The sequence below is a fragment of the Dipodomys spectabilis genome, unplaced genomic scaffold (genome assembly GCF_019054845.1).
Source record: "Dipodomys spectabilis isolate Male_0828 unplaced genomic scaffold, ASM1905484v1 ptg000051l, whole genome shotgun sequence".
In the NCBI taxonomy this organism is placed as follows: Eukaryota; Metazoa; Chordata; class Mammalia; order Rodentia; family Heteromyidae; genus Dipodomys; species Dipodomys spectabilis.
In genome coordinates, this window is record NW_024870728.1 from 16787185 (window position 1) to 16813065 (window position 25881).

Consider the following 25881-nt stretch of genomic DNA (forward strand, 5'->3'; position numbering starts at 1 on the left):
ACTGGGCTTGGCCCTATCCATGTGAAATGCCTAGGCAGTGATCCCTGCTGTACCAGCATTCTCTTCCCTGGAAACCTGCAATTTGCCGCTTAGTCCCAGATGGGGAGGAAGCTCACAAACAGCCGCAAGCCAAACATAATGGCAGGGTTCACATCCTGACAGGGACAAAGTAGAAGAAAGGACAAAAAGAAATATCACTAGAATATAAGATTTGATGCATTTTGTGAAGGTAGCCCTTTTTTTTTCTTTTGTTAAGTTGGATATGTTCTGTTTTTGCCTTTTTTCTCCTCTTTTGTATGCCAGCCAATATTGAACTGGAGGAAACACATGGGATGGCACACTGCACTGCCTTTAAGTAGGGAATGTGTTCTGCTTAGTATAGAGCATCCTGTGCACATTCCAGCTAGCTTTCCTGTGTATGTACCATGCATATATATCAGTGTATACTCACATCTAAACATACTCTTTTTTGTATGTTTTTTATTGTAAAAATGCTGTGTAGAGGGGTTAGAGTTGCATGAGTAAGGTAATGAGAACATTTCCTATCGAGCATTGTTGCCTGCTCCTTTGTTTTCCCCCTACCATCCCTTACCTCCCACCTCTACAACTACCCCCCTCCCAAAGTTGTAAAGTTCTTTTTCAACATAGTGTTTTGTACATCTCATTGTTATAGTGGGTCATCCTATATCCTTATTTAAGCATTTTGTTTTTCCCTACCCCTCCCCTAATTAGAGAAGTGTATATCCAAGATGCAGGGCACCAACATCAAATACAGTGAAAACAGGGATTATACTGTGGGGGAGGAACATACAGAGAAACAAAATAATCACATGGTACATTATAAATACATTAGAAACAATAGCAAGAAAGAAAAAAAGATATTTGTGTCTGTCTTGGGGTTCATTTCACTTAACATGATCTTATATGGTCATATGTACATAGCTTTTGGCCCTTTCTGCTTGTCCTACATATGTACTAGTTATTGCAAAGAAGGGAAACCATGGGACCTATGTTTCTTTGGGCCTGGCTTACTTCACTTAATATTATTTTTTCCAAGTCTTTCCATTTCCTAACAAATGGGGCAATGTCATTCTTTCTGATGGAGGCATAGCATTCCATTATATATATATATATATATATATATATATGTATATATATATGTATATATATATATACATATATATATATACATATATATATATATAATGGAATGCTATGCCTCCATCAGAAAGAATGACATATATATATATATATATATGTATATATATAAGTATATATATACATATATATACTTATATATACATATATATATATATATATCACATTTTCTTGATCCATCCATCAACTGAGGGGCATCTGGGTTGGTTCCATATCTTAACTATGGTAAATAATGCTGTGACAAACATAGTTGTGTTGGTAGCCTTAGTATGGCTTTGTTTGTGATCATTTGGGTAAATGCCCAAAAGTGGGATTCCAGGGTCATAGGGGAGCTCTATGTGGAGTCTTTTGAGGAACCTCCATACTACTTTCCAAAGTGGTTGAACAAATTTACCTCCCATCAACAATGAAGTAGGGTTCCCTTTTGGCCACATCCCTTCTACCATCTGTTGTTATTAGATTTCTTGATTATAGCCATTCTAACTGGGGTGAGGTGGAATCTCAATGTTGTTTTGATTTGCGTTTCTTTTATGGCTAGAGAGGTTGAGAAGACACCCTGAAAACATTACAGGAAGGAATAGAGAAACCCTAGGTCTCCTTGGCACAGGCCGAAATTTTCTTAATAGAGACCTAGAAACATAACAATCAAAGAAAGTTTGGACAAATGGGATTGCATGAAGCTGCAGAGCCTCTGCATGGCAAAGGACATAGCTAGCAAGATCAATAGAAAGCCAGCAGATTGGGAGAAGATCTTCACTAGCCATACAACGGACAAGGGTCTCATATCTCTAATATATACTTGGAACTCAAAAAATTAAATCCTCCAACAACAAATCCTCAAAGAAACAACTGTCCAATAAATAAGTGGGCTAAAGACTTAAAGAGAAACTTCTCTGAAGAGGAAAGAAGGATGGCCAATAGACACATAAACAAATTCTTCCTATGACCTCCAGAAGCACAGTAGAACATAAACTAGGAAATCTGTTGTTTTAAATACATTATCTGAAAATTAGATCTTCATCCAAGTGCCCTCCCTCCATCTAGGAACACATTCTGTATAAATATATTTATATTGTGGGTACTAAATGACTGTAGTAATGACCAGTTACACAAATTATTGTTTTTATAATATTTTAAGCACAGTCTAATTGTATCCTGGAATTGCTTATACTACAGAGTAGATGGACCTCAAGATCCTTGACCTCTAACAGGTAGACTTAATGATTTTACCTGCATAAATAAATAGCATTATCTCCATTTCATAGATAAAGAAGCTAAGCCTCTTAGAATGCAACTTGTACAATTATAATAGGTGCTATGTCACAAGTTAATATAATAAATAATAAAACCCATTGTGGCTGGAAGATGGTAACTCACTCTGGTAGCTACTCAGGAGGCTGAGATCTGAAGGATCACAGTTAGGCAAGCTTGGGAAGAAAAGTCTGGGAGACTTTATTTCCAAAATAATCAGCAAAACTCTAGACTTGGCATTATGGCTCAAGTGGTAGAGCCACCAGTAAAGCAAGCACAAGGTCCTGTGTTCAAATCCTAGTGCAATCCTCCCAAATAAAACCCAACAATATGTATAAATTTTAGTTATATTATTTGATGAAATAAAAATCAAGCATTTTAATAAGAAGCAACCTTTAAATGAACATGATAGACTTCAACAAAGCCATTTATGTGTAGTTTTAACTGTAGATGGTCTACTTTGCTCTCTGTGATGCATAAAACTAAATCATTGCTTTACAATTTCATGTACTAAGTCATGAGCTTTGAAAAGTAAACTTAAGAGTGATATAAAAAGGGATGCACAATTCATTGGGTAACCAGAACTTACATTTGCAAAGTAAGGATGACATGTTAGGAGTAGCATGGGGAAGCTACTTTATTAAATTGGTGGCCCCTTACATTTTGCCTAATATTTTAATATTGTGGAGGTGAAGATGTTCTGAATCATATTTTTCATCTGAATATTTTACAGTGCTTAGGTGGCCACGTACAGAAAGAGAAAAGGATATGCATATACACAACACACAGATATATCTCATAGTGCCACAGCATTGTCTGTCTTGTTCGGCTGGGTAACTGCCTGCTACAGAGCAGATTGCTCGGTGAATAATTTTGAGTTGAATGATTTTTAAGAAGTTCCTCTTTTCATACTTTGGATGTTGAGACACAAGTCTTCTAATAAATTGACAGTATTTGTCTTTTGAAATTGCTGCCATTCACTTGTTGCCTTATGTTTTACTCTATTTAAACCCTGTTTGGTTTAAGTATATATTCTATGTGTGTGTTACCCATTGCATGCACATATCCAGTAAACAGTGTCACTTCATTTCTGCCTTCATGCTCATTTCCTGTCCTAACTACCATCTGCCATCTCTCTTCACATTAATTTTATTCAACATGTAAATGCTATCTTTAAAAAGATTTTTAACCTATATGTAAACATTGCACATATTTATGAGGTACCATATACATTATATAATATTCAAATCAGGGTAAACTTACCTATCACCTCAAGTATTTATCATTCTTGTTAAAAAACATTGAAAATCTCTTCTTTTAAGCTGTTTGAAATATTCAGTATATAATCATTACCTCTAGTCATCTTCCTGTGTAATAGCTTACCAGAACTTCTCACACTTATCTAACTATAACTTAGTCCCCATTGATCAACTTCCCCCATCCCCGCCTCCTCCTATTCTCCCAGCCTCTGCTAACCCCCTTGCTTCTCTCCACTTCTGTGAGATCAGCTGTTTTAGATTTAACTTATGAGTGAGATCATACAGCACTTATCTTTCTATCCCCTGGTTTACCTCATTTACTGTAGTGGTCTTTAATTATATCTATGTTGTCTTAGGTGGCAGAGTATCATTCTTTTTATAGCTGAATAGTATTCCAAACCCGTATTTATCTCACATTTACTTTTTCTATGCATCTATGGATTCTTTAGTTTTCATACTTAGCTAGCATGAACAATACTGCAGTATATGTGAGCTTTCAGATGTCTCTTCCAGCATCTTTGTTTTCTTGCCTTTAAACGTATGGTCATAATGACATTCCTAGATCATACAATAGTTCTGTTTAACTTTCTGAGGCACCACCTTACTGTTTTTCATAAGGCTGTTCTAAGTTGCATTCTCACCAACAATATTCATGGGTTTCCTTTTGTCCACATATTCACTGACCCTTGTTATAGCCATTCTTATTGGTGATACCTCATTATAGTTTTGATTACATTTACTTGTAGATTAGCAATTAGTTGATTTTTTTCCTATACCTATTGGCCCTTTGTAGGTCTTTTGAAAAATATCTATTTAGATCATTGCTCATTTTAATTATTTTTTTTTCTGTTGATTTCTTTGAATTCCTTACATGTTCTGGATATTAACTCCTTGTCAGAGGTATAGTCTTAAAAATATTTCTTCACTGTAGGTTATTTCTTTGCTCTCTTGAGTGTTTGCTTTGCTGTGAATCATTTTTAATTTGATAGAATCCCATTTGTTTATTTTTATTTTTGTTTAAGGTGTTTTGCAGTCTTGCCCCAAAAGTTCTTATTCTAATGCCCTAAAATACTCATTTCCTTATTTTTTCTCTTAGTAATTTTATTGGTCTTATATTTAAATCTTTAATACATTTTGGGCAATTTTTTAAGTGATAGGGATGCCATTTTATTATGCTGTATGTGATACCCAATTTCCCAGCATTTCCCAGTCATTTCAACTTACTGAAAACAATAAAGAACGCTGTGTTGAAAATCAGATGGCCATAGGTGCTTGGGGTTACTCCTAGCTCTGCATCCTGTTCCATTGGTCTATGTGTCAGTTGTACCATGCTTTTTTGATTATTTCAGGTTTGTAGTGTATTTTGAAGTCAGGTATTTAATGACTTTTTTTCTATTTTTGCTCAAAATTATTTTGGCAATTTGGATTTTTTTTTTTCAGGTAAGGGGTAGGTTTATTCAGTAGACCTGCTGGACCAGGCAAGGTTGGCACTCCACGTGGCTGGGAAAGGCCTGGGAAAGAGAGAGAGCTGGGAAAGAGAGAGGAAAGAGAGAGAAAAGAGCTAGAAAAGAGCTAGAAAAGAGCAGCGAGAGAAGGCCTCTGGGCCTGGGCTAGGCCTTATCTAGGGTATGGGTGGAGAAAGGTTTGGCCACATCAAATTCAGATGTGACCTCAGTGGATGCAGATGTGACCTCTTCCAGGTGTGCCAGTTGCCTAAGTAACGCAGGTATTGGGTGGAGACTTTGCTGGGAGGAAGTTGGAGTCTGTTCCCCATCCAGGAGCAGACCTTACATTCCAGCCTTTTAAAAATCATGAAATAGGGCGTGGATTCTTTCTGGCTACTTCCTGCAATTTGGATTTTTTAAATGTTCTGGTTTTTACGTTCTCCCCAGTTTCTTTTATCAGTGTTTTATAGTTTTCGTGATAGAAATATTTTCTTTCCTTATTACATTTTTTCCATAGCTATTACACATGGGATTGACTCCTTGACTAATGTAGGAAAATAATTGGTCATTGCCAGATAGCAATATTTTGAATTTTTTATTTTTAATATGTGCCATTTATTATATGCTAATTATAACTCAATAAAGAAAATGTCAGTAAGTAAATAAATATGTTGATGTTGTATCTTGTGTCTTTGCTAAGTTTATTAGTCCTAAAACTATCTGATATAATCTTTGAGATTTTTTTCTATGTATAATAAGATCATGCCAACAGGGACATTTAGTTTCCTCTTTTTCAATTTGAGTGTTCTTTATTTTTTTGTCTAACCTGACCACTATGATTAGGACTTCTAGTGTTATATTGAATAAAATTGTTGAAAGTGGACATCCTTGGCTTGTTGCAGATTTAGAGAATAAACTGTCCACATTCCCTGGCCAGTATTATAGCTCTTGGCTTATTATATATGTCCCTTATTGTATAACAACCTGTAAACTGTTATTTAAGGTTACCTCCTTCATGAAGCCTTTTCCTTTTTCCTGAATTACACTTGTACAATGCTGTGCATTTATGAAATGGCTCATGTGGATCTATTAAGAAGAAGCAAAATAGCTTTTAGTGTTTCATATATGCAATTATATGTAATACTCAGAACTCATTATCTTGGTTTTATAGATGAGAAAATTGAGAGTTATGTTTCCTAAGGTCATGAGGCTAATACATGAAAAATCCTGGCCAAATTCGAGGGAACTGGATTTAAATTCAGTGTTCATAACCACAGTACTATCTTGCTTGCTGTACTTGACAACAGTAGAAATTGGGGAGTACTCAGTGATTTAACATCTACACATGTTAAGAGTTTAAACGTAGGTATTGTAATCCAACATTCTTAATATGAGCTAGTACTTCATATGTCACTTTGTAATTATTTTTATCTTTTAATATATATGTTGTATATGCTTATATAAGATATTCACTCATTAATGGCTGGAAACTAGGTATGAGCATTGTAAAAACAAAAATGCTGCTGCTACATGGTGGAAAATAAATACTTGGCATAGATCTGTTAAAATCTGGCAATTGTCCAGATTAGTTTTCCTAATTACCACATGTTCTGTTTGTCACTGTTTAGTACATTTTATTGTCTATACATTTTTAATTGATATGCCTTACATCTCAGGGCTAGGTATATAGACTATTTTTCTTAGACAAATAGTGATATGTGTATAAACACACACTAGGGAAAGAACCCCAGTAGCTTTGGTCTCTGTGTATATGACCCAAACATGTTTGAAGCCAGGGGATGGAGAGCTGCTGTGCTCTCCTGTCACCTTGTCATTTCACCCCTCAGACTCCATAGAGCTGCTAAAGTGAGTCTCCAGGCTTTGGATCCTCTCCCTTGTTGTTGCCCCGTAATAGAAGCCTGCCCCATTCTTGATCTTTGTCTCTTTAGCTCACAGCACTACCTTCTGACCTGGTTTATGTGTCCTTAGTGACCTCAGGCAATTCTGTGTTGTGGTTCCCTTCGGGAACATTCCCGCTCAGCTGGATTCTATAGTAATGATTTTACTTCTTTCAGAAGTTAGGTTAAGAAATTTGTACTCCCTTATTAAAGAGATAATTTCACAATGTAATTTGCTTCACAAGCCTCCCACAGTTATGTTAAACAGATGGTTGCCAAACACCGGTTCAAAGTGGATTGCTCTTTATATGAGATAAAAATCCCTACTCAGAAAAGTTGGCAGTATCAACTGATCTTTTTCCAAAATAGATGCTCAGGCAAATTTCTCTTTACCCCAAATTGGCAATGTAATAATACCTGAATTAGACATGAAATAAAAACTATAAATCAGATGATACATATTGGTGCTAAGTTACTAGTCTTTAACATATTAACATCTTTTCTGTTTGTTTCCTTAACTACTAACTAATAGCTGTCTTGCTTTTGATGACAAGTGGATATACCAAGAATTTAGTCCCCAGTTAATTCTGGTCCCCACACTCAGCTAATTCTAAATAGCTGTGTGATTTCATGTTACTTCACCCATTCTGGGCTTCACTTTTCTCACCTACAAATTGAAAATAAAATTAAATACTTTAGAGTGGCTGTCATAACTAAATCAGTTAATACATTAGTACGTAGACAATTTCCTGCCATGTAGTCATCTTTTAATATTCTACTGATGGTGTTTTGAGTTTGAACAACTAACTCTGTGCTTTTTTGTTTACTTGTTTTAGTGATTCATTGTCACAAGGTGTAGGTAACTTGTATATGAAAATCATCAACAGGAGTTTAACCAGTTACCAGGTGCCTAATTTTATGTAAGGACAGAATCGTTATACTACTGAATCAAGAATGCATTTATTTTCAATGCCTTACTGTGTAGGCCATGCAGAGTTCTCAAAAGTATATTAAGGAAATCACTATACTGTAATGTTTCATAGAAAGAGAAATTTGCAACCTGAAGACATTTTGAAAAATGGTAACAGATAAATGAGCCTTGGCTGGTGTGCCTATTTTGGTAGCAGCATATCGGAAAAAAATCCAGAAAGTAATTATGGGAGCCAAGAAAAAGTAGTAAATAGAGATGCATAGGCCGTGTTCTGGGAAGATGACGAAAACAGTTTGACCAGAAAATATATGAATAAATAAAGGGCCAATAGTAAATCGACCTGAGGAATACTATGGGTGCTGTGAGGATGTTGAGAATGCTAAAATGAACTCTGCTCTAAGGAGATTGTTCTAGGAACCGAATATAGGATGAATTTAGGGAGTAGGATGTAGCCAATGACAAGAAAAGAGAACAGTTCCATTGTGTATATATACCACATTTTCTTGATCCATTCATCTACTGAGGGGCATCTGGGTTGGTTCCATATCTTAGCTATGGTAAATAATGCTGCAATAAACAGTTGTGCTGGTAGCTTTAGTATGGTCTTGTTTGTGATCATTTGGGTAAATGCCTAAAAGTGGGATTGCTGGGTCATAGGGGAGCTCTGTATGGAGTCTTTTGAGGAACCTCCATACTGCTTTCCAAAGTGGTTGAACAAGTGGTTGAACGAAGTGGTTGAACAACGAATGACATTGCCCCATTTGTTAGGAAATGGAAAGACTTGGAAAAAATTATACTAAGTGAAAGTAAGCCAGGCCCAAAGAAACATAGGTCCCATAGTTTCCCTTATTTGCAATAACTAGTATATGTCTGAGACAAGCAGAAACAGTCATTTAAGTTGATGTTAGGCTAAATGAACCCCAAGATAAGGTCTCAAATGTTTTTTCTTTCTTGCTATTGTTTCTCACATGTTTATAAGATGATTTCTTTGTTGCTTTGTATGTCCCTCCCCCACGGTATAGCCCCTGTTTTCACTGTATTTGATGTTGGGGAGGGGAAGGGAAAAAACAAATTGTTTAAATAGGGATGCTGGTGGACCCATTGCAACAATGAGATGTACAAGATGTTATGTTGAAAAATGAATTTACAACTTTGACTGGGGGTGGAGGGAGGATGAGTGGGGGGAGGGGGGAGGGGGAGGGATGGGAAGGGGAAACAAAGGAGGAGGCAACAATGCTTGATAAGAAATGTATTCATTACCTTGCTCATGTAATTGTAACCCCTTTGTATGGTATTTTCACAATTAAAAAAACTGATAAAAAATTTTAAAAAAGAAAAGAGAACAGTTTCAGAAAGCTGTTGAAATACTTTCGTCTGAGAGGTCATAAGGATTTCAAAGTAATTATATTGCCCAAAAGGAGGTGTAAAAATGGAGTTAATAATCAGGCATGGTAAATATGGAATCGTTAGAACTTAATCATTCATTTAAAGGCTGGATAAAGGGATAGGGCATTGTTTATGGCATTTCTTTTTAAATTAGGCTGATTTGCTCTACATTCTCTAGTTGTTAGCCAAAAAATAGAAACTCCATTCTTGAGCTACAGTGGTGCCACCAGTTTGGGTAATATATAAGGTTTTATGAATTGTAGGAAATCTCCAGGAGCTTAATGTTTTGCCCTCTTTTGTTTTACATATTTATTTCCTCAAGAAAAGTTGGGGGACACTATGTATTTACTTCAATTGAGAAGATGAAGGTGTGATTTATCTCTACACCAATAATTTATGCAACAGTCAGAACATGTCCCCCAAAGAAGTCTTGATAATATGGCATTTCTCCACCAACTGTTGTTTTACAGGTTAAAATGGATAATAACTAACATAGTCCTCAAATTGCTAACTACCACTAGTAAGTGATGCTTTAGAATTTACTTGTTCAGGATGTCAAATGAGACAGAATATGTATTTTTATGAAACAAAAAAATTACGCTATTTTGATATTATCATTATCATTGCTACAAGAAACTGAATTACCTAGCCAGTTGTTCTCAGGATATCAAGTAGTTTTTTGTTGTTATTCAGTTGTTTCTTTTCCTTTCTTATTTTAGATGATGTAGGTTGGCTGAGTCCTTATAAACCAAGTTCCCTAGGTCCATCAACTAGTTAAGTGGCAGAGAGGAAGAGACTTCTCTCCTTTAGGTGCAGAGAAACTTACACTGCTGTTCTTAGAGTCATAACAAGGGGCGATGAAATATGATTTTAGTTACTTCATCAGTTTATTCTTTTTCTATGCAAAACTGTATCCTTCAATAATTATAGTTCATAGCTAGAATCTAAAACAAAGTTTGGAAAAATTATAATATTTTATGAAACTGTTAAATAAATTCAATTATATTATAGTGACAATTTTCTTTCAACCACTATTATACTAAAACAGAACACTGAAAATTTCATGAAAGCTGTACATGCAGAAAGCTATAGGTTCAAGTCAAGCAGCCTTTACTACACACACACACACACACACACACACACACACACACACACACACACACACACACACACAAACTTGCTTCTTGCCTAACAAAAATCCATTTTCCTGAAGATTTCTTTTCTTTTCCTTTTTTTTTTTTTTTTTGACAGTTCCATGGCTTGAATGGTCCTTGTGCTTGCAAGGCAGATACTCTACCACTATAGCCACACCCTTAGCCAAAATAGTATTTTTGTTAAGTCATTCTTGCTTGTAAGTGTACATTAATGTGTGTAAACCTCAATTCATATTGGAAAAACAAGCCTGAAAAATTATTCTTGAGATTTGTAATAGTAAGATGTGTGTCTGTTTGTATGTATGTATATTCAATAACTGGGCTTGAGCTCAGTCTTGTATTCTCCTTTTCACTCAATGCTGGGCTGACATTCTACCATTTCAGCCATATCTCAAGTCCAGTTTTCTTACATATGGAATTTCAGCTACATTTTAGAGATTTTCCTTAAAATTAATTACTGTGGTATTGTTTATACATTAGACCATTTTTATAAAATTTAATTTATAACATTATTAAAATACATTATACTACTAATTTACTGTATTAGGACAGCACTAGGATTCATATTCATAAATGATGAACATATTATTCTTTATAAATTAATAGAAATAATTCATCATACTATGACAGTCATTTTTTTTGTCTCAGTGCTAACAAAAACATCTTTTCTTTATATTGGCTTCCAATATATTCTTTTAGGAGTACAAGCTTCTGATAACTATGTTTATATGTGATCAGTTGTAAATAATATTTTCCATGCCTATTGTTAGGTTTTTATATCTATATTCATGGGCTGGGTTAAATCATGCTTTATAAAGTCATGTTTTCATGTGCTTATTTCAGCTTAATTTCCCTTTTGAATAACAATTATTAATAATATGTTAGATTACATTGGGCAACCAATAGCTATACACGCGCACACACACACACACACACACACACACACACACACACACACACACACACACACACACACACACACAAAATATCTTGAGGGTAGAAACTTTCTTGAAGAAAGATATTGAACCTAAAATTTATAGTGGAAAACTTTAAAAATGTATATGAAACTAGCATATATGCCAGAGAATACCCTTGAGTAAAATGGTAAACCCAAAGTATTTGTAAACCAGAGCAATATAAGACTAACTTCATTAGTATAGGTTAAATATCTTCTGCCAGAAATTCCTTGGATGAGAGGTATTCCTAAGTTTATTTGGATTTTTAGAATACTCTTATGTACATCATAAGTTATTTTGGGGGATGGAACTGAAGTTGACAGAAGAAATTTTGATCCATATAAAACCTAACACATATAGCCTGAAGGTAATTTTACACATTTTTATTGTGCCTGCATTTTAAAAAATATGATTGTATTATTATTATGGTGTTGTACTGAGGGTTTACCATTTCACAATTCAGGTAATGTGTACATTTCTCTTTTGTGCCTACATTTTAACTATAACCTGTCAAATGAAATCATTGCTCAAAACACTTTAGATACTGTATTTTCAGAATTTTAGATAAGGGATATTCGACTTGCATATAAAGAACATTTAAATCCAATGAGAAAAGACATGCAGTCTAGCAAAAAACCTTGGTAAATAATTTTGATTTTGATATTTAATTGTACAAAAAAGTGGCCAATTTTACTTATAGTTTTTAAATGCATGTTAAAAATTGTACATAAGTGACAATTTTCACATTGACAGTACTCTAATATGGCAACAAAGAAGAATAATCTTAGAGTTCTAATGATTGTCAAATGAAAAAGTTATATTTAAAAATGGATTCAGACATACTTCTGAGTATGAAAACTATGGTCATGATGTCTCTTTGAGATTGTGTCTGAAGTACTGTGAACCTTGTTTAGAATACATTCTTTAAATGTATTAAACAAGTTTAGAAGGATATATAAACTTAGTAACAAATGTATTAATTGCCTTGTTAATCAGTGAATATCAATTTAACATCTGCTATGTATCCTAGTTTCTTGAGCATGCTACGGATATCACATTGGAGAAAATTTTGTTCATAGATTTCTATAATCCCTGTAAGGTCATAGCAGTTTCTAACTAAAGTAAAACCTCAAACAATACATGTTGTGTCGGTGTTGGGTTCAGCAAGAACTTGTGTCCTTTTGTAGACTATGGAGTATACTCTATGTTAAGGGATCTTCACAAAAAATCTGATTATATATATATATATATATATATAAAATCAGATTTATATTTATGTATATATATATATATAGAGAGAGAGAGAGAGAGAGAGAGCACTGCATTTCTAGAGAAAAGTGATAGGTGAGCAAGGTTTCTATTTTTACCCATTTCATGTTTTCATTAACTCTAGGAGGTAGGTACTGTTATCATCTGTACTTTATGGAGGACATAGAGATCTTAAGTTCATTAAAATGCTTAGGAAGTTAAGGACTGTCACCCTTACTCAGTAAATTCTTCTGCTCTAACTTAATTCACTCATCTGAATTCATCTCCACTTTGCAAGTGAAAGATGTAAGAAGTCAAGGTTAAATAATTAGTTCAGGTTTATACTGCTAGTACTCATTGTGTCTTGTTAAGGGGACTTTGAGGAGGACAGGAAAAGAGCCATTTTGATAGCACTGCTTGTCCTGAGAAGTATAAGTAACAAAATACATGCAGTGAAAAATACTTCCTTTCCATGAAAATGTTTCCTCTACTCAAGTACTACTAAATAATTTGTTTTGTTCTGCAACTTAGATATGACTTCTTCAGAAATGTTCAAGGTCACCAAATTTAAAAACTGATATTAACTTAAAGTTTGCTTTTGCTTTGTGAAAAGACTTGTCAGCAATCCAGAATGAGGGCTGTACTAACAGAATTCCAACTTTTCTGTGGGATGATCCAAAAACAGCAAACAGAAGGCATTAAATTTCTCAATAGTCACAAGTGTCTACATGCATGCTCTGCCATTTCTGTCACTAACTCCTTTTTGGTGTCCAGAGATTAGTTAGATATACTTGATTTGCAGACTCATGTGTTCCATAGAGAATTCTTTTTTTCTTCTTTTTTCATACAAGAAAAAGGGGAGAGTTAATTTTAGGGTACATGAGGTCTGTTCACTTTGCCCTGAATTTATGCAGGTCTTAAACAAATATTTGTATTTAGTCTGATTTTAAGACATTTGCCTTGATTGTGTGCCTTTATATGTGGAAGACATTAGGGGGATTAAGATCATGATTTGTTTCTCTTGCTCTGTTTGAAAGCAGGTTTATACAAGTTCTATGATGTGAAGCAGAGAATATGAACTAAATAGTGATGGTTGTTTAAGAAGAGGCATGGCTCTGTGTGTTAAGCAATATTTAACCTTGTGTCTTCCATAAATGTGTCTCACACTAGTGGCCTTAATAACTAACCCAAAAGCCAGGGTGAAAAGTATACTTATTCAAAAAACAAAAATAATTGAGTTAAGCAAATGAATGTGTCTATGCAGAAGTAGAGTCTCTCTGTTTGCCTAGAGCTCTAATTAGCAAAGCTTCAATGAAAAACCATAAGGCAAGGTATGTATCAGCATGGTCTTGATGATGGACACTATTCTACTTTATGTATCATTTGCATCCATCTTGTCTAATGACAGGTAGTAGGAGAGATGTAGGTAAGAGTACATAGCATATACTTAATATTTCCTTTTTTTAATTACAGCAAATTCAGTAAAGCTAGAAATGCAGAGTGATGAAGAGTGTGACAGGAAACCCCTGAGCCGCGAAGATGAGATCAGGGGCCATGATGAGGGTAGCAGCCTAGAAGAGCCCCTAATTGAGAGCAGCGAGGTGGCTGACAACAGAAAAGTCCAGGAGCTTCAAGGCGAGGGAGGAATCCGGCTTCCGAATGGTAAACTGAAATGTGACGTCTGTGGCATGGTTTGCATTGGGCCCAATGTGCTTATGGTACATAAAAGGAGTCACACTGGTAAGCAGCTGAAAGAATAACCTGATGACTGCCTGTGACATCTGATGTTGATATTACCTGACATCTATTCTCTTTCCTTTTTATTCAGGGGTAGCAATGGTGAAACTCCCTTTTCAGAATTCTGCTAGTATTGGATTGCTGAAAAGCAGAGTTAGCCTGGGTCCTGACTTCCAGCCTTCAAATCTGAATAGCATATCAGAAGAGAAGTTTGGGATTCAGTTTCCACAGTTCTTAATATAGCAATAATACGATAAGGGTTCAAAAGGTAGAGGAGAATTTCATTAGGTAATTTGATCTTTTTTTTATTTCCATACATATTTTACCATACCCATGGGCAGGTAATTTAGTTTACTACCTAAGATTTTATACTACAAAATGGCACTCACACATTTATATAGGGGTGAGTCATTTTCAGTTTATCTCATTAACTCCTTGAAATGGGATTTCCAATCAGTCCTTGACTGCTCCAGTTTTCTGCAGTAGGCAGATCCTCTCCCTAGTCAGGGATGTTGCCCTCTTCCTCGAATTTTCAGTTTTAAGCTCTGTTCAGATGTGTAGGGTCAGATGTGACAAAGAATGGAAGGTATGTAGGTAGCTTGTGTAATGTGGATTTGTTTAAGGGAAAAGCCCTCAGATATATTTAATTTATCCTTGTAGGTTTTTTACACATGAAAATCAGACAGACAAGAAGGCCTTACTTAAATAGCTTCAAATTCCTGGCCAATTGTTTTTAAACATTATAGATGAGATTATAGGAAGATAACTGATTCTTTAAAAAGTTTCAACTTTATGTGAAATAGTAATTTGAAGGTAATACAGCTTTCACTATAATGTAAAGTAGTATCGTATACCAAAATGTTAATCACTGATATGTTACTGTGATAGATGGGACAATTACCTAGAAATACACAAAATCCAAGCACCTTTGTAGAGATCCCAGGCAAGAAAATGGCTATGGCAATACATGGTGCTCAAAATTTAGTCACAAAACGGGGATTACTTCATTCCAAAGAAAAAGACTCACCCTGATATAACTGTAATATATATATATATATATATATATATATATATATATATATATATATATATATATATACAGACTCACATTGTAACCATCCAGCCAAAAATATTTTTGTTTTAGTTTTATTTTGACTTTCTTTTTTAAACAACACCATATTTATAAAACATATATATCACTTGTGTTTTTTTCTTTCCCTTTAAATGTTATTAAATATCTTAGGGAAAAGTTGAATGATCAAGCTTGGTATGTATGTCATATAAAAGAAGAAAAGACTGTAATTAGAAACCTACTACTTATGTATTAGGAGAAGATAAAGTTTAAGTTATTTACCTTATAATGAAAAAACAGGAAAAATTTTCAAATTACAAATCTTAATTTTTGCCGATGCTCATAAAATAATGCTATGAGTCATTAAATTTGTTTCACAGAATTTTGCTAGGTCAGTGTTGAGGAAGATAAGAAACACTCATTCACATGTGTAACTTTCCAGTAAATTACTCAAAATCCATGTAATTACGTTCCAGTTGAATTGTACAGTGTTAATGTCAAGGCTGAAGTGTATACTAAATGCTATTTTGGGAATGGTTTTAATAAACCTTTTGTGTTTTAGTTAAGAAAATTCAAAGAAGCACAGTACACTTTCATGAAAAATTAGGTTAATCAGTATTTCACTGCCTGTAGTAACCTTCATGAGAATTGTTAGTTTGCAAATACAATAATTATGTTCCTGCTCTACTCTCTGCTTGATATTTTTATTACTAGAGTTGAATATTTTAATACTAAAAATGACCTAATTGGCATGGTACATTTTTATAAATAGTTACAGAAATTTCCAAAGAATATAAAGCTTAGGCAACTAAGAAAGGCGAAGACATGGGCAAAACAACCATTTAAATACGCTTGCAATACTATGACTTCATTAATGTGTTTACTGGTCTGTTAAGCAAATTATTGCACATTCTTCATATCTAAGAAATTTTTTAAAGTTAATAACTCTTCATGGAGAAACAAGAGATACCTGTCAAGCACTGTTGAATTTGAAAATTTAGATGTTATATTTTTGACAACCCATTTTGCAGGTCTGAATGAGTTTTGACTTTTTGAACTTCATTTTAGTACTGCTTGAGAACATAGGGTTATTTGTGTTTCTTTAAACTAGGTCAAGAAGTATATAGTTAGAATCTAGTCATTAACAAAATGTTTTTCTGTAAGACCATGAACTACTTTCTTTATTTTCCCACTTTTGACTTGAATCCTTATGGAGCCTTTGAGAAACATTTTGGAGTGTTTTTAGGTCATGGAATATTTAAATTAAACTGGCAATGAGAAAGCAGGTGCAAAACTACTGATTAAAATGATATGGAGAATCAGATCTGATTCAACTGTTCTTCTTTCTCTTTCATACTCTGCTAAAGTGCCAATAGCAGAATCTTATTAATGGCTGGGTGTTATTTCTTTGGCATTGCTTCTAGAGTAAGAAATCAGGTAATATTGTCATCGGATACTCCAGGCACTCTTCACTGGGAATATAGGGTGAAGGAAACACATAGGGGTAATAAATCCATTCAGACATGAGAAGGAATGGATGAGACCACTGCAAGTATAGAAAATGCTTAATTTTGCTCTTCTTTGGAATGAAGTAGTCCCCTTTTTGTGACTAAATTTTGAGCACCATGTATTGCCATAGCCATTTTCTTGCCTGGGATCTCTACAAAGGTGCTTGGATTTTGTATATGTCTAGGTAATTGTCCCATCTATCACAGGAACACCATCTGCCTTTTATTTACAAAGGCAAATTTATGCAGATGTATTTGCATTTCATTGGAATATGTAAAATTTTTAAATATATATTTAAAAATATATACTTATGAAAATGTGTAAGCTATTGAAATATAATGCATTCCATAGTATTCCATAATAAACATGACATATAAATTCATCCAGTGAATATACATGGATGAGTAGATTGGAAGACTGGGGTGTAGAAAGCACAGTTGAGACAGGATATGAAGCAGGCATGACTGTCTTATTTGTTCTCCTAGAGTTGTTAGGCCAGACTTTTCTGCCCATCAATAGGAAGACTAACTGCCACATGTAGAGCAGCTTCATAGATTTTTACATTGATTATTTCATAATATTATTAGTGTAGCTTATAATGATGTGGGGTTTACAATATATATATATATATATATATATGTATGTATTTGGCCCATTTAAACACCAAATAGTTAAGTTGTGTTGTTTAACTTTCCATGGACAATATACAGATTTTTGTATATATACTTTTTTATAAAGGGAGTTAACTTTTTACTTAAATATCAGGTAGATTTACATATACCTCTGTAATGTCCAAGTCATGGAATATCCCATACTTCAAATAAAAGGATTCCTAATGTCTTACAGAATTTTCTTTCAAAATGTGAGTTAATTAATTTACTTCTTTTTGTTATTAAGCAGACATGATGTGTTTATTGTATTTGGAGTATTTCTGAAATACATGTATACTTCAAAAAAGTTTTAGATCATTTTCTGCTTTCATTCTTGTTCCAGTAATTGGCAGTATTGAGAATGTCACTGTAATTCAACTGCTTTATTGTTGAATATAATTTTTTAAAACTGTATTATTGAAATGGTCATTATCATTTCATACAATCAAGGCATTAATAGTGAAATAGATTTTACCATAAAATCAGGGACACTATAGAGTTGCTATCTAAAAGAACATCATAATTCCCATCAGTGTTTCTCAAAGCCTTATCTGGTTGACCAAGGTGCATTGCTCTCAGAGCTTTCTCTCTCACCAATGGAAGAGACTGAGTGGTGACCTGAATAATACCTTTTCTTCATTTCTCATGGTCACAGCAGTGTACAAAGACCTCCAGACTTCCATACCATGATTTGCATGCTCAGCAGTCTGACAACATTTCCAGGTGTTTCTATATTCCTTTCATTTCTCCACCCTTCTTTTAGGGTAATTATATAAATTCAGAAACACTTTCTCTGCCACTAAAAAAAAAGTCTCTATTTAGAGGATTTGTAAATATAAAAGCTCAATTACCTCATCATTAATCCCATAAACTGAAGTAGGTGAACTTAAAACTTATTGTAACAAAAAGGTTCTTCTGGTATTATTAATTTGTTTAGCCTAGCATTATTATTTTTTTTTGTGGGGGAGGGTCCAGTCGTGGGGCCTGAACTCTGGGCCTGGGCACTGTCCCTCAGCTCTTCAGTTCAAGGTTAGCACTCTACCACTTGAGCCACAGCGCCACTTCCGGCTTTTTTCTTTTTTGCTTATGTGGTACTGAGGAATCGAACGCAGGGCCTCATGCATGCAAGGCAAGCGCTCTACCACTGAGCCATCTTCCCAGCCCATAGACTAGCATTAATTTTGAGTGATAAATTAACTAATCTAAGTGAGAGATTTTTTTCAGTATTTCAATTCAAATATTATAGATGGCTTTATGTCCTAAAGGCAACCACCAACGGCTTCATTCCTTAAAAGTTATTGCAGAATAACTTGTTACTTGACTGGGAAAATTTACATATACTGGTTCCAAAAGTAAAAATGAAAACTTTAAATGAACACTATAATTTTTATTTGTTGCTTTCTTCCTTTTCACTTAAGTTAATTTGTGAAGGAAGTACCTCTTTCTTTTTACTTCCAATTCCATGGCAGGGGTGGGACGGAGATAATTGTAATTCTTGAAAGTTATGTTGTGAAAAAGTAGCTTGAGTCTTGCTTCAAGTGGTAAAGCTCCTGCCTAGCAAGTATGAAAGTCACGAATTCAAACCTCAGTCTCACTTCTCAAAAGCATGTTATGCTGCTATTTTATTGGAGGAAAAAATGCAAATTCAGAGAATCAAATTAAGCTTTTATTTATATAAGTGAAATGGGAAAAATAAGTAAACTACAATCATCAGATTTTTAGTGTGTGTGTGTCCCAATACTAGGGCTTGAACTCAGAGCCTCATGATCTCATTTGGCTTTTTCTCTCATAGCTGGTGCTCTGCCACTTGAATCACATCTCCAGTTTCAGCTTTTTTGCTGGGTAATTGGAGATTAGCGTCCTTTGAGTTTGTCTGCTCGGGCTGGCTCCAAAGTTTGATCCTCCTGAGAAACTAGGATTACAGATGTGAGCCCCCCAGCACCTGGCTCAACCATCCACTTTCACCTGTTCAATAAGACTTCATAGAACAGGTTTTAGATTTTGCCAAATGAATCAAACTAGTTAAATAAGATAAATTTAAGGTAACATTAACAATGATGAATATTTTTAACTCCTTATATTATTATAGAGCCTCTTGTAAACTTCACTGTAGGATTTTCAACATTTTAAGGGGGGGAAACGTTAATTCCTACCACCCAGAAAGATTATATTCTTTTAGTATATGTCATTAACTTCCAAATGGAGCACTACACAATTTGAGATACACATGTCCTATCGATTTTTTTTCAAATTTCTCTAAGCTTTTTAACAAAACTATAGAACAGAACTTTCAGTAGCTGTCTGCTAGAAAGTGACTGTAAATGGTCTGTCTTCTTTATGGTGAGGCCTAGCTTTCTTTCATAAGAGTCAATGTGTTTGAATTATATCAAGGGCCAAACAATATATTGAGTTTCAATTATTCAGTATTATTATGAATGTTTCAGCTAAGAACAAATCAGTTTCAATTGCTTAAAACACTGTTGATATTATAGACATCATCTAGTCTCAAGTAAAGAAAATACTCAGTTCAATCAAAAGAGTTGTTGTCATTATATTTTTTTATTCTAAACTTTGAGCTTTAGGACAATATAGCTTTACTATTTCCTTATATATTAGTTTGTACTTTATTTCACTTATTCAGTTATTTATTCATTTATTGCCTAACTCTGTCCTTAGTGAAAGGCAAAGTTAATGTAAGAATATTTTCTCTATGGTTTAATAATACTATCAGTTTGAGCTTAGTTGACTATTTTACTGCTTCATTACACACATGTTTTTATGTTTGATGACATTAGTTAGTGGAAATACACTATTAAGGAGACTATCACCATAGACTAAACTGTTAATTCAGACTTATACAATTATAGCAATATTAGCAATAAGAGAAAAATGAGAGGATATTCCCATTAAACAGAAGATCATTGTAAAGAATATTGGGGGAATGTATGGATGAAATTTTTCTTTGAATTTTTATCCTACTCTATCAGGAAATTTTGCAAAAAGTTTCACTGTTTACCAGGAGAATCAAGATACTTGTGCAGTATTTGGGGATCTTGTGATGAGCATCAACGCTCCTTCATATAATATGCCTGTGTAGGCTCCTTTTCCTTAAAAGCTGAGTGAGAAAGTTAGACAAATTATTCCATTCAGTGTAAGATTTCTATGAATTTTAAAGAGATAGCATGGCAAAATAAAAGGAACAAGATTTGTATTCAAACTGACCAAGTTCAACACAGCATGAGCACTCATTAGCTCTGTGATTCTTATCAGTTTCTGTGATACGTGAATTCAAATTGTTTTCACTTAGAAATGGAAATTCATAATATCAATTTATTAATGTCATCACAAGAGTTTAATGCTGTGTATAATGCAACCTCAAGGTAGTAAAGTGATTGTACCTAGGTACTCAACTACTGGTAAATACTTTGTCCAGTTAATATGAAATGGAGAAATGACAGCTTGACCTAAAACTAGAGACATTGCTGTTAGCAATGTACAATCTAGAAGATCAGTGATCAGAAGACTTATGAAGGAGTTCTGATGAACATCCTGAACATAGAGAAGGGCTTTGATTAAGTGGTTGCCGAATCAGTCACTGGTAAGTAAAGTACACATCTTTCCCACTTCTCTCTGCAGGTGAACGCCCCTTCCACTGTAACCAGTGTGGAGCTTCTTTTACTCAGAAGGGCAACCTTCTGAGACACATAAAGTTACACTCTGGAGAGAAGCCGTTCAAATGTCCTTTCTGTAGCTACGCATGTAGAAGAAGGGACGCCCTCACAGGACACCTCAGGACCCATTCTGGTAAGTGGCATCTAGTTTTTGAGAAGAATGCTAAAATATGAGAATGCAAGAAATTGCTACGTAATTTTACTAAGTAATACAGTTTGGTTTGGAGCAAAGAACTACCTAGTGAGTTTGTGTATGTTAAATAACCAATAATTTGCAGAGTGCCAAAGGCCCTTCTTGTTTTGAGTTATAAACCATCGTCAACTGATGAGTGCCTTATTCTTATTTCTTGATGTTGGAAGAAAAACAGCTGTTATATACATTTTCTATGATTTTTAACCTTATAATTAGTAATAGTAATGACCATAGTAAAATGGTTAACCTAGGATGATTGAAGATGTAATGAAATGCCAGAATAAAATTCTACAGTTACCACAAAGGAAATGAAAACTGTGATTTTTTTCCCCTGATACAGTAATCAGGTTCAGACTTCAATGGCAGAGAAAATACTATTTTTAAACCAAATAATACTATACTCATTAAAATTTGGCTGTTAAGACTAATTATATTTTAACTCTCCTTTTGTTTCTTTGTTTCTCAAATTATATTTGTTATACACTATCTGAAACTTTTCTCTGCTTTATACATGATTTAATAATCTAGAGCATTTGGCTTTTTAATGCCAGAATAAATATATAAAAGAGAAAATAAGGATAAGAAATCTGAATAAATCCCATTTCACTGTTTGCATAAATTGCGATAACTAAGAAGTTAAAGGTAGGGAATTAATATAGAATACTCTCAAACTAGTTTTATATGCCTTTTCTGTCTATAATGACACATTAAACTTTAATTTTAATATAAATATGAGGAAAGCATAAATTTTCAACTATGAGAGTTTGTATTAAATATTCTGAAGGTAGTAAAGACAATGTTATCTTTCTTTACACTTTTTCCTGTCTTTAAGACTGAACAGAATTTTTAACATGAATGTAAATTATTTAAAATGATTCACACATTAAATAGTAAATCTGGGGTCATTTTCTATTTTTTTTTTTTTATTTTTTTGGTTGGTCGTGGGGCTTGAACTCTGGGCCTGGGCGCTGTCCCTCAGCTCTTCAGCTCAAGGCGAGTGCTCTACCACTTGAGCTACAGCACCACTTCCGGTTTTCTGGTGGTTTATTGGAGATAAGAGTCTCACAGTCTCTCCTGCCCGGGCTGGCTTTGAACCACGATCCTCAGATCTCAGCCTCCTGAGTAGCTAGGATTACAGGCGTGAGCCACCAGCGCCCGGCTATGTTTATTTATTTTTATTTTTTATTTTTTTGTCAGTTGTGAGGTCTGAACTTTGAGCTTGGGCACTGTCCCTCAGCTCTTCAGCTCAAGGCAAGCGCTCTACCACGTGAGCCACAGCGCCACTACCAGGTTTTTCTGCTTATGAGGTGCTAAGGAATTGAACCCAAGGGCCTCATGCATGCAAGGCAAGCACTCTACCACTGAGCCACCTTCTCAGCCCATCTGGGGTTATTTTTTTAAAATAAATTTAATGAAAACATTAAGACAAAATATTCTAAGTATGCATTTTACTTTCTTTCCTCACTCAAAAGTTATTCCATTTTGTTATTTCAAAATTATGCTAGGAAAATTCTCTTAAAATTATCTCTTTTGATTATTGAAATATACCTTATGTTGAAAGATATTTTAAGATGGGCCATATATTTCCTTTAGATAGCTATATATTTTGATTTATGAAATATTACTGAGTTGACAAAAATATACACAATGATTAGGATTTTATGAATATAAGCTTTGCTTCAACTTCATATAATAGTTAACTATAGTGCTTCATTCTTTACAGAATTCTGTTTTGTTTTTAATATTACAGCTTATTATATGCATGTTATTTTATCTATTTTCATAAAGATATGATCCTGATAACTGCTTTGTGCTGTTTTGAAATATAGAATACCACACCATGATTTCTGTATATAAACAGCAGTGTCAAATAAATATGAATAAGAGAATCGGGGCTGATTATAGAGAAGGTTCTCAGCTACTGCATCATTGAGTAATATTAATTTATTTTACTTACAAAAGAATTTATATTAACCATCAGCAATGCTCTTCATAATGACTAGAATGTAAGACTTAGCTACTGAAGCCTATTTTTCTCTAATTAGTCAAAAATCTCAAAATTGATATTTTTTTATTTTTGTCAGTCGTGGGGCTTGAACTCTGGGCTTGGGCGCTGTCTCTGTGCTCTTCAGCTCAAGGTGAAGGCTCTACAGCTTGAGATACAGCAGCACTTCTGGTTTTCTGGTGGTTTAATGGAGATAAGAGTCTCATGGACTTTCCTGCCCAGGCTGGCTTTGAACCATGACCCTCAGATCTTAGCCTCCTGAGTAGCTTGGATTACAGGCGTGAACCACCAGTGCCCAGCTTTCAAAATTGATCTTTTAATTTAAGTTCCTTCCTCTACTCATTTACATCTTCTTCTAATCCTCTTTGTTTAGCCTAGACCATCCTCCTGGACAAAATAAGATTCATTATCTGGTAACCCAAGTCTTAATTCTTAGCCAGTTTTTGATAGTACTGTATTTCTTGGTTTACTCCAGTTCTTCAGTAACCAGAATTATAAGTTTGAAAAATATGACAATGAATCTCAAGAATTTCAACTATTTCTCTCTTGGCTCTGCTTAAAGTCAATTTGGTAATCTGGAAATATTATCAGCCCATTTCTTTCCCTATAAGTTCAACAACTTGAGATGCCTAAAATAACCAATGAGTGTTCATAGATCTTAATGCAGCCATGCCAGAACTTAAAGAAGCACACTTCTTTAAGGACTGAGATCTCCAAAGCTCTAATCCCAAGGGTTTGGGATAGAGAAATGTGTTAGAGTAACCACTCCTTTAACATCTCTATTCTCAGATTTAGTCATTCTGGCTATAGAAGAATGACTTTGGGCATATACTCCATCCTATAGAACATCCAAAAACTCCAAGCTGGCATTCCTATAAGAAGCATTCCACTTGTAGGCCATTTTACCCTCCATTAGCCAGCTGGTTCTGATGATGGAGCTGGAGGGGAGACAAGAGAATTCTATAGGGTGCTAATCTTTGTTGTTGTTGTTTTTTGCCACTAAAATCAGTTTCCTGGTAGAAAGCAATGCTTAAGGAATATCACATGGGAGATTCTGTTAAATCCATGCATGAAGTGTGCAAAAATACATTGAAGGAGAAGGCAAATCTTTATCCTAAATGTCTAGAGATTCCTCTGGTAATAAAATTCTGTCTCTTCTATGTTGAAAGGAGTCCAATGTAAAATACTTGGCAATTGGTTCCATATCAGGATCTCAGCATTTGAATATTTTAGCTCAGAACTAGAAACAATTAAATGTGTTACATGTCCTTATAGTTGAATTCATATATAATTGCTATCCTTTCTCCTAGTATTTCCATGTACATGGCCCGTCGAGCAAAACTAGGGCAGAAAGTAAACATTTGGCTTTACTTTTTCTAGATTATTAAGAATTTTCTACACAGTGGATATTCTGAAAAGGAATTAGTGTGACATATTACCAGATTTTGTACCAATTCTTAAAAAAAGGCATCCACATAATCCCCCCTACACCTTCTACTTCCAGTCTTCCACTTAGTTCTTTGAACTCATTGACCACATGGTCATGTGATGTATCATTACCTCAGCTATCTCTTCTTCCACATAAAGTGTGCAATCAGATGTAGGAGCTGAAATCCTAGCTGCTGGGAGATAACCTCTCACAGCTACCTCAATGTTAGTCCCTTGAAGTGGAGTTGAAAGTACAGAGATCACAGCTAGTGCCAAACACCATGCAAGTCATTTACAAATTAGGCCCACTTTATTTCTTTCTCTGTTAATTGTTCTAGGGAACAACCCAGAACATGATTATATGTATTAAGGGAACAGATGTAGACATAGTATTAGCAGTTACTGTGGACACAAGTTATTTGCTTATCACTACATATGGCTGTCCCAAACTACTCGGTCTTACGTTAATAATAAAATATTGTACCTCTTATTTTCAGATATGTTGAATCAGATCATACTTCATGATGAATAGTTTGGTCCGCTTAATTGTTTGGAATTCTGTATCTGTTACTAAGTCTTAAAGAACATCCAGCAATTTTGGAGCTGCTTTTTTAAATGGAGAATTATTTTAAATTGAAGTTCTTTACTGCAAAACTATTAGGAATCTGCACGCAGAGCCTTCCACTGACAGAGATTTCACACACCTCCATTTGCCATCTCAATCATTGTATGTTCTGCCCTTAGTAACGAGTGAAGGGTAGCTTTCCTTAAGACAGAATAATATTGCAAATCCTTTATGTCCCAGGTTCCTCTCAGAACTGGAAGTTCTGTCGTTTATGTAATGCACATAGCAGTGCAGCATACCAAAGTGTGGCTTATGCTGCTTCCAAAATCAAAAGATGTCACCATGACTTGTGCCTTGTTTTACAT

General features: G+C 34.6%; 1 protein-coding gene across 3 annotated transcripts in view; it reads left to right on the plus strand.

Moving 5' to 3' along the window:
- Positions 1-25881, plus strand: part of Ikzf2 (IKAROS family zinc finger 2) — a 156176-nt gene that overhangs the window by 81485 nt on the left and 48810 nt on the right. For 2 of the 3 annotated variants that reach the window (XR_006147354.1, XM_042679197.1), the window contains exons 4-5: positions 14160-14426; positions 21291-21458. Coding sequence is in view for 2 of the 3 variants with exons in the window: in XM_042679197.1 (XP_042535131.1) it covers positions 14160-14426; positions 21291-21458 (435 nt within the window). In the remaining variant the exon portion in view is untranslated. The remainder of the gene's footprint in view (positions 1-14159; positions 14427-21290; positions 21459-25881) is intronic. The other variant, XM_042679198.1, reaches the window with a different exon arrangement.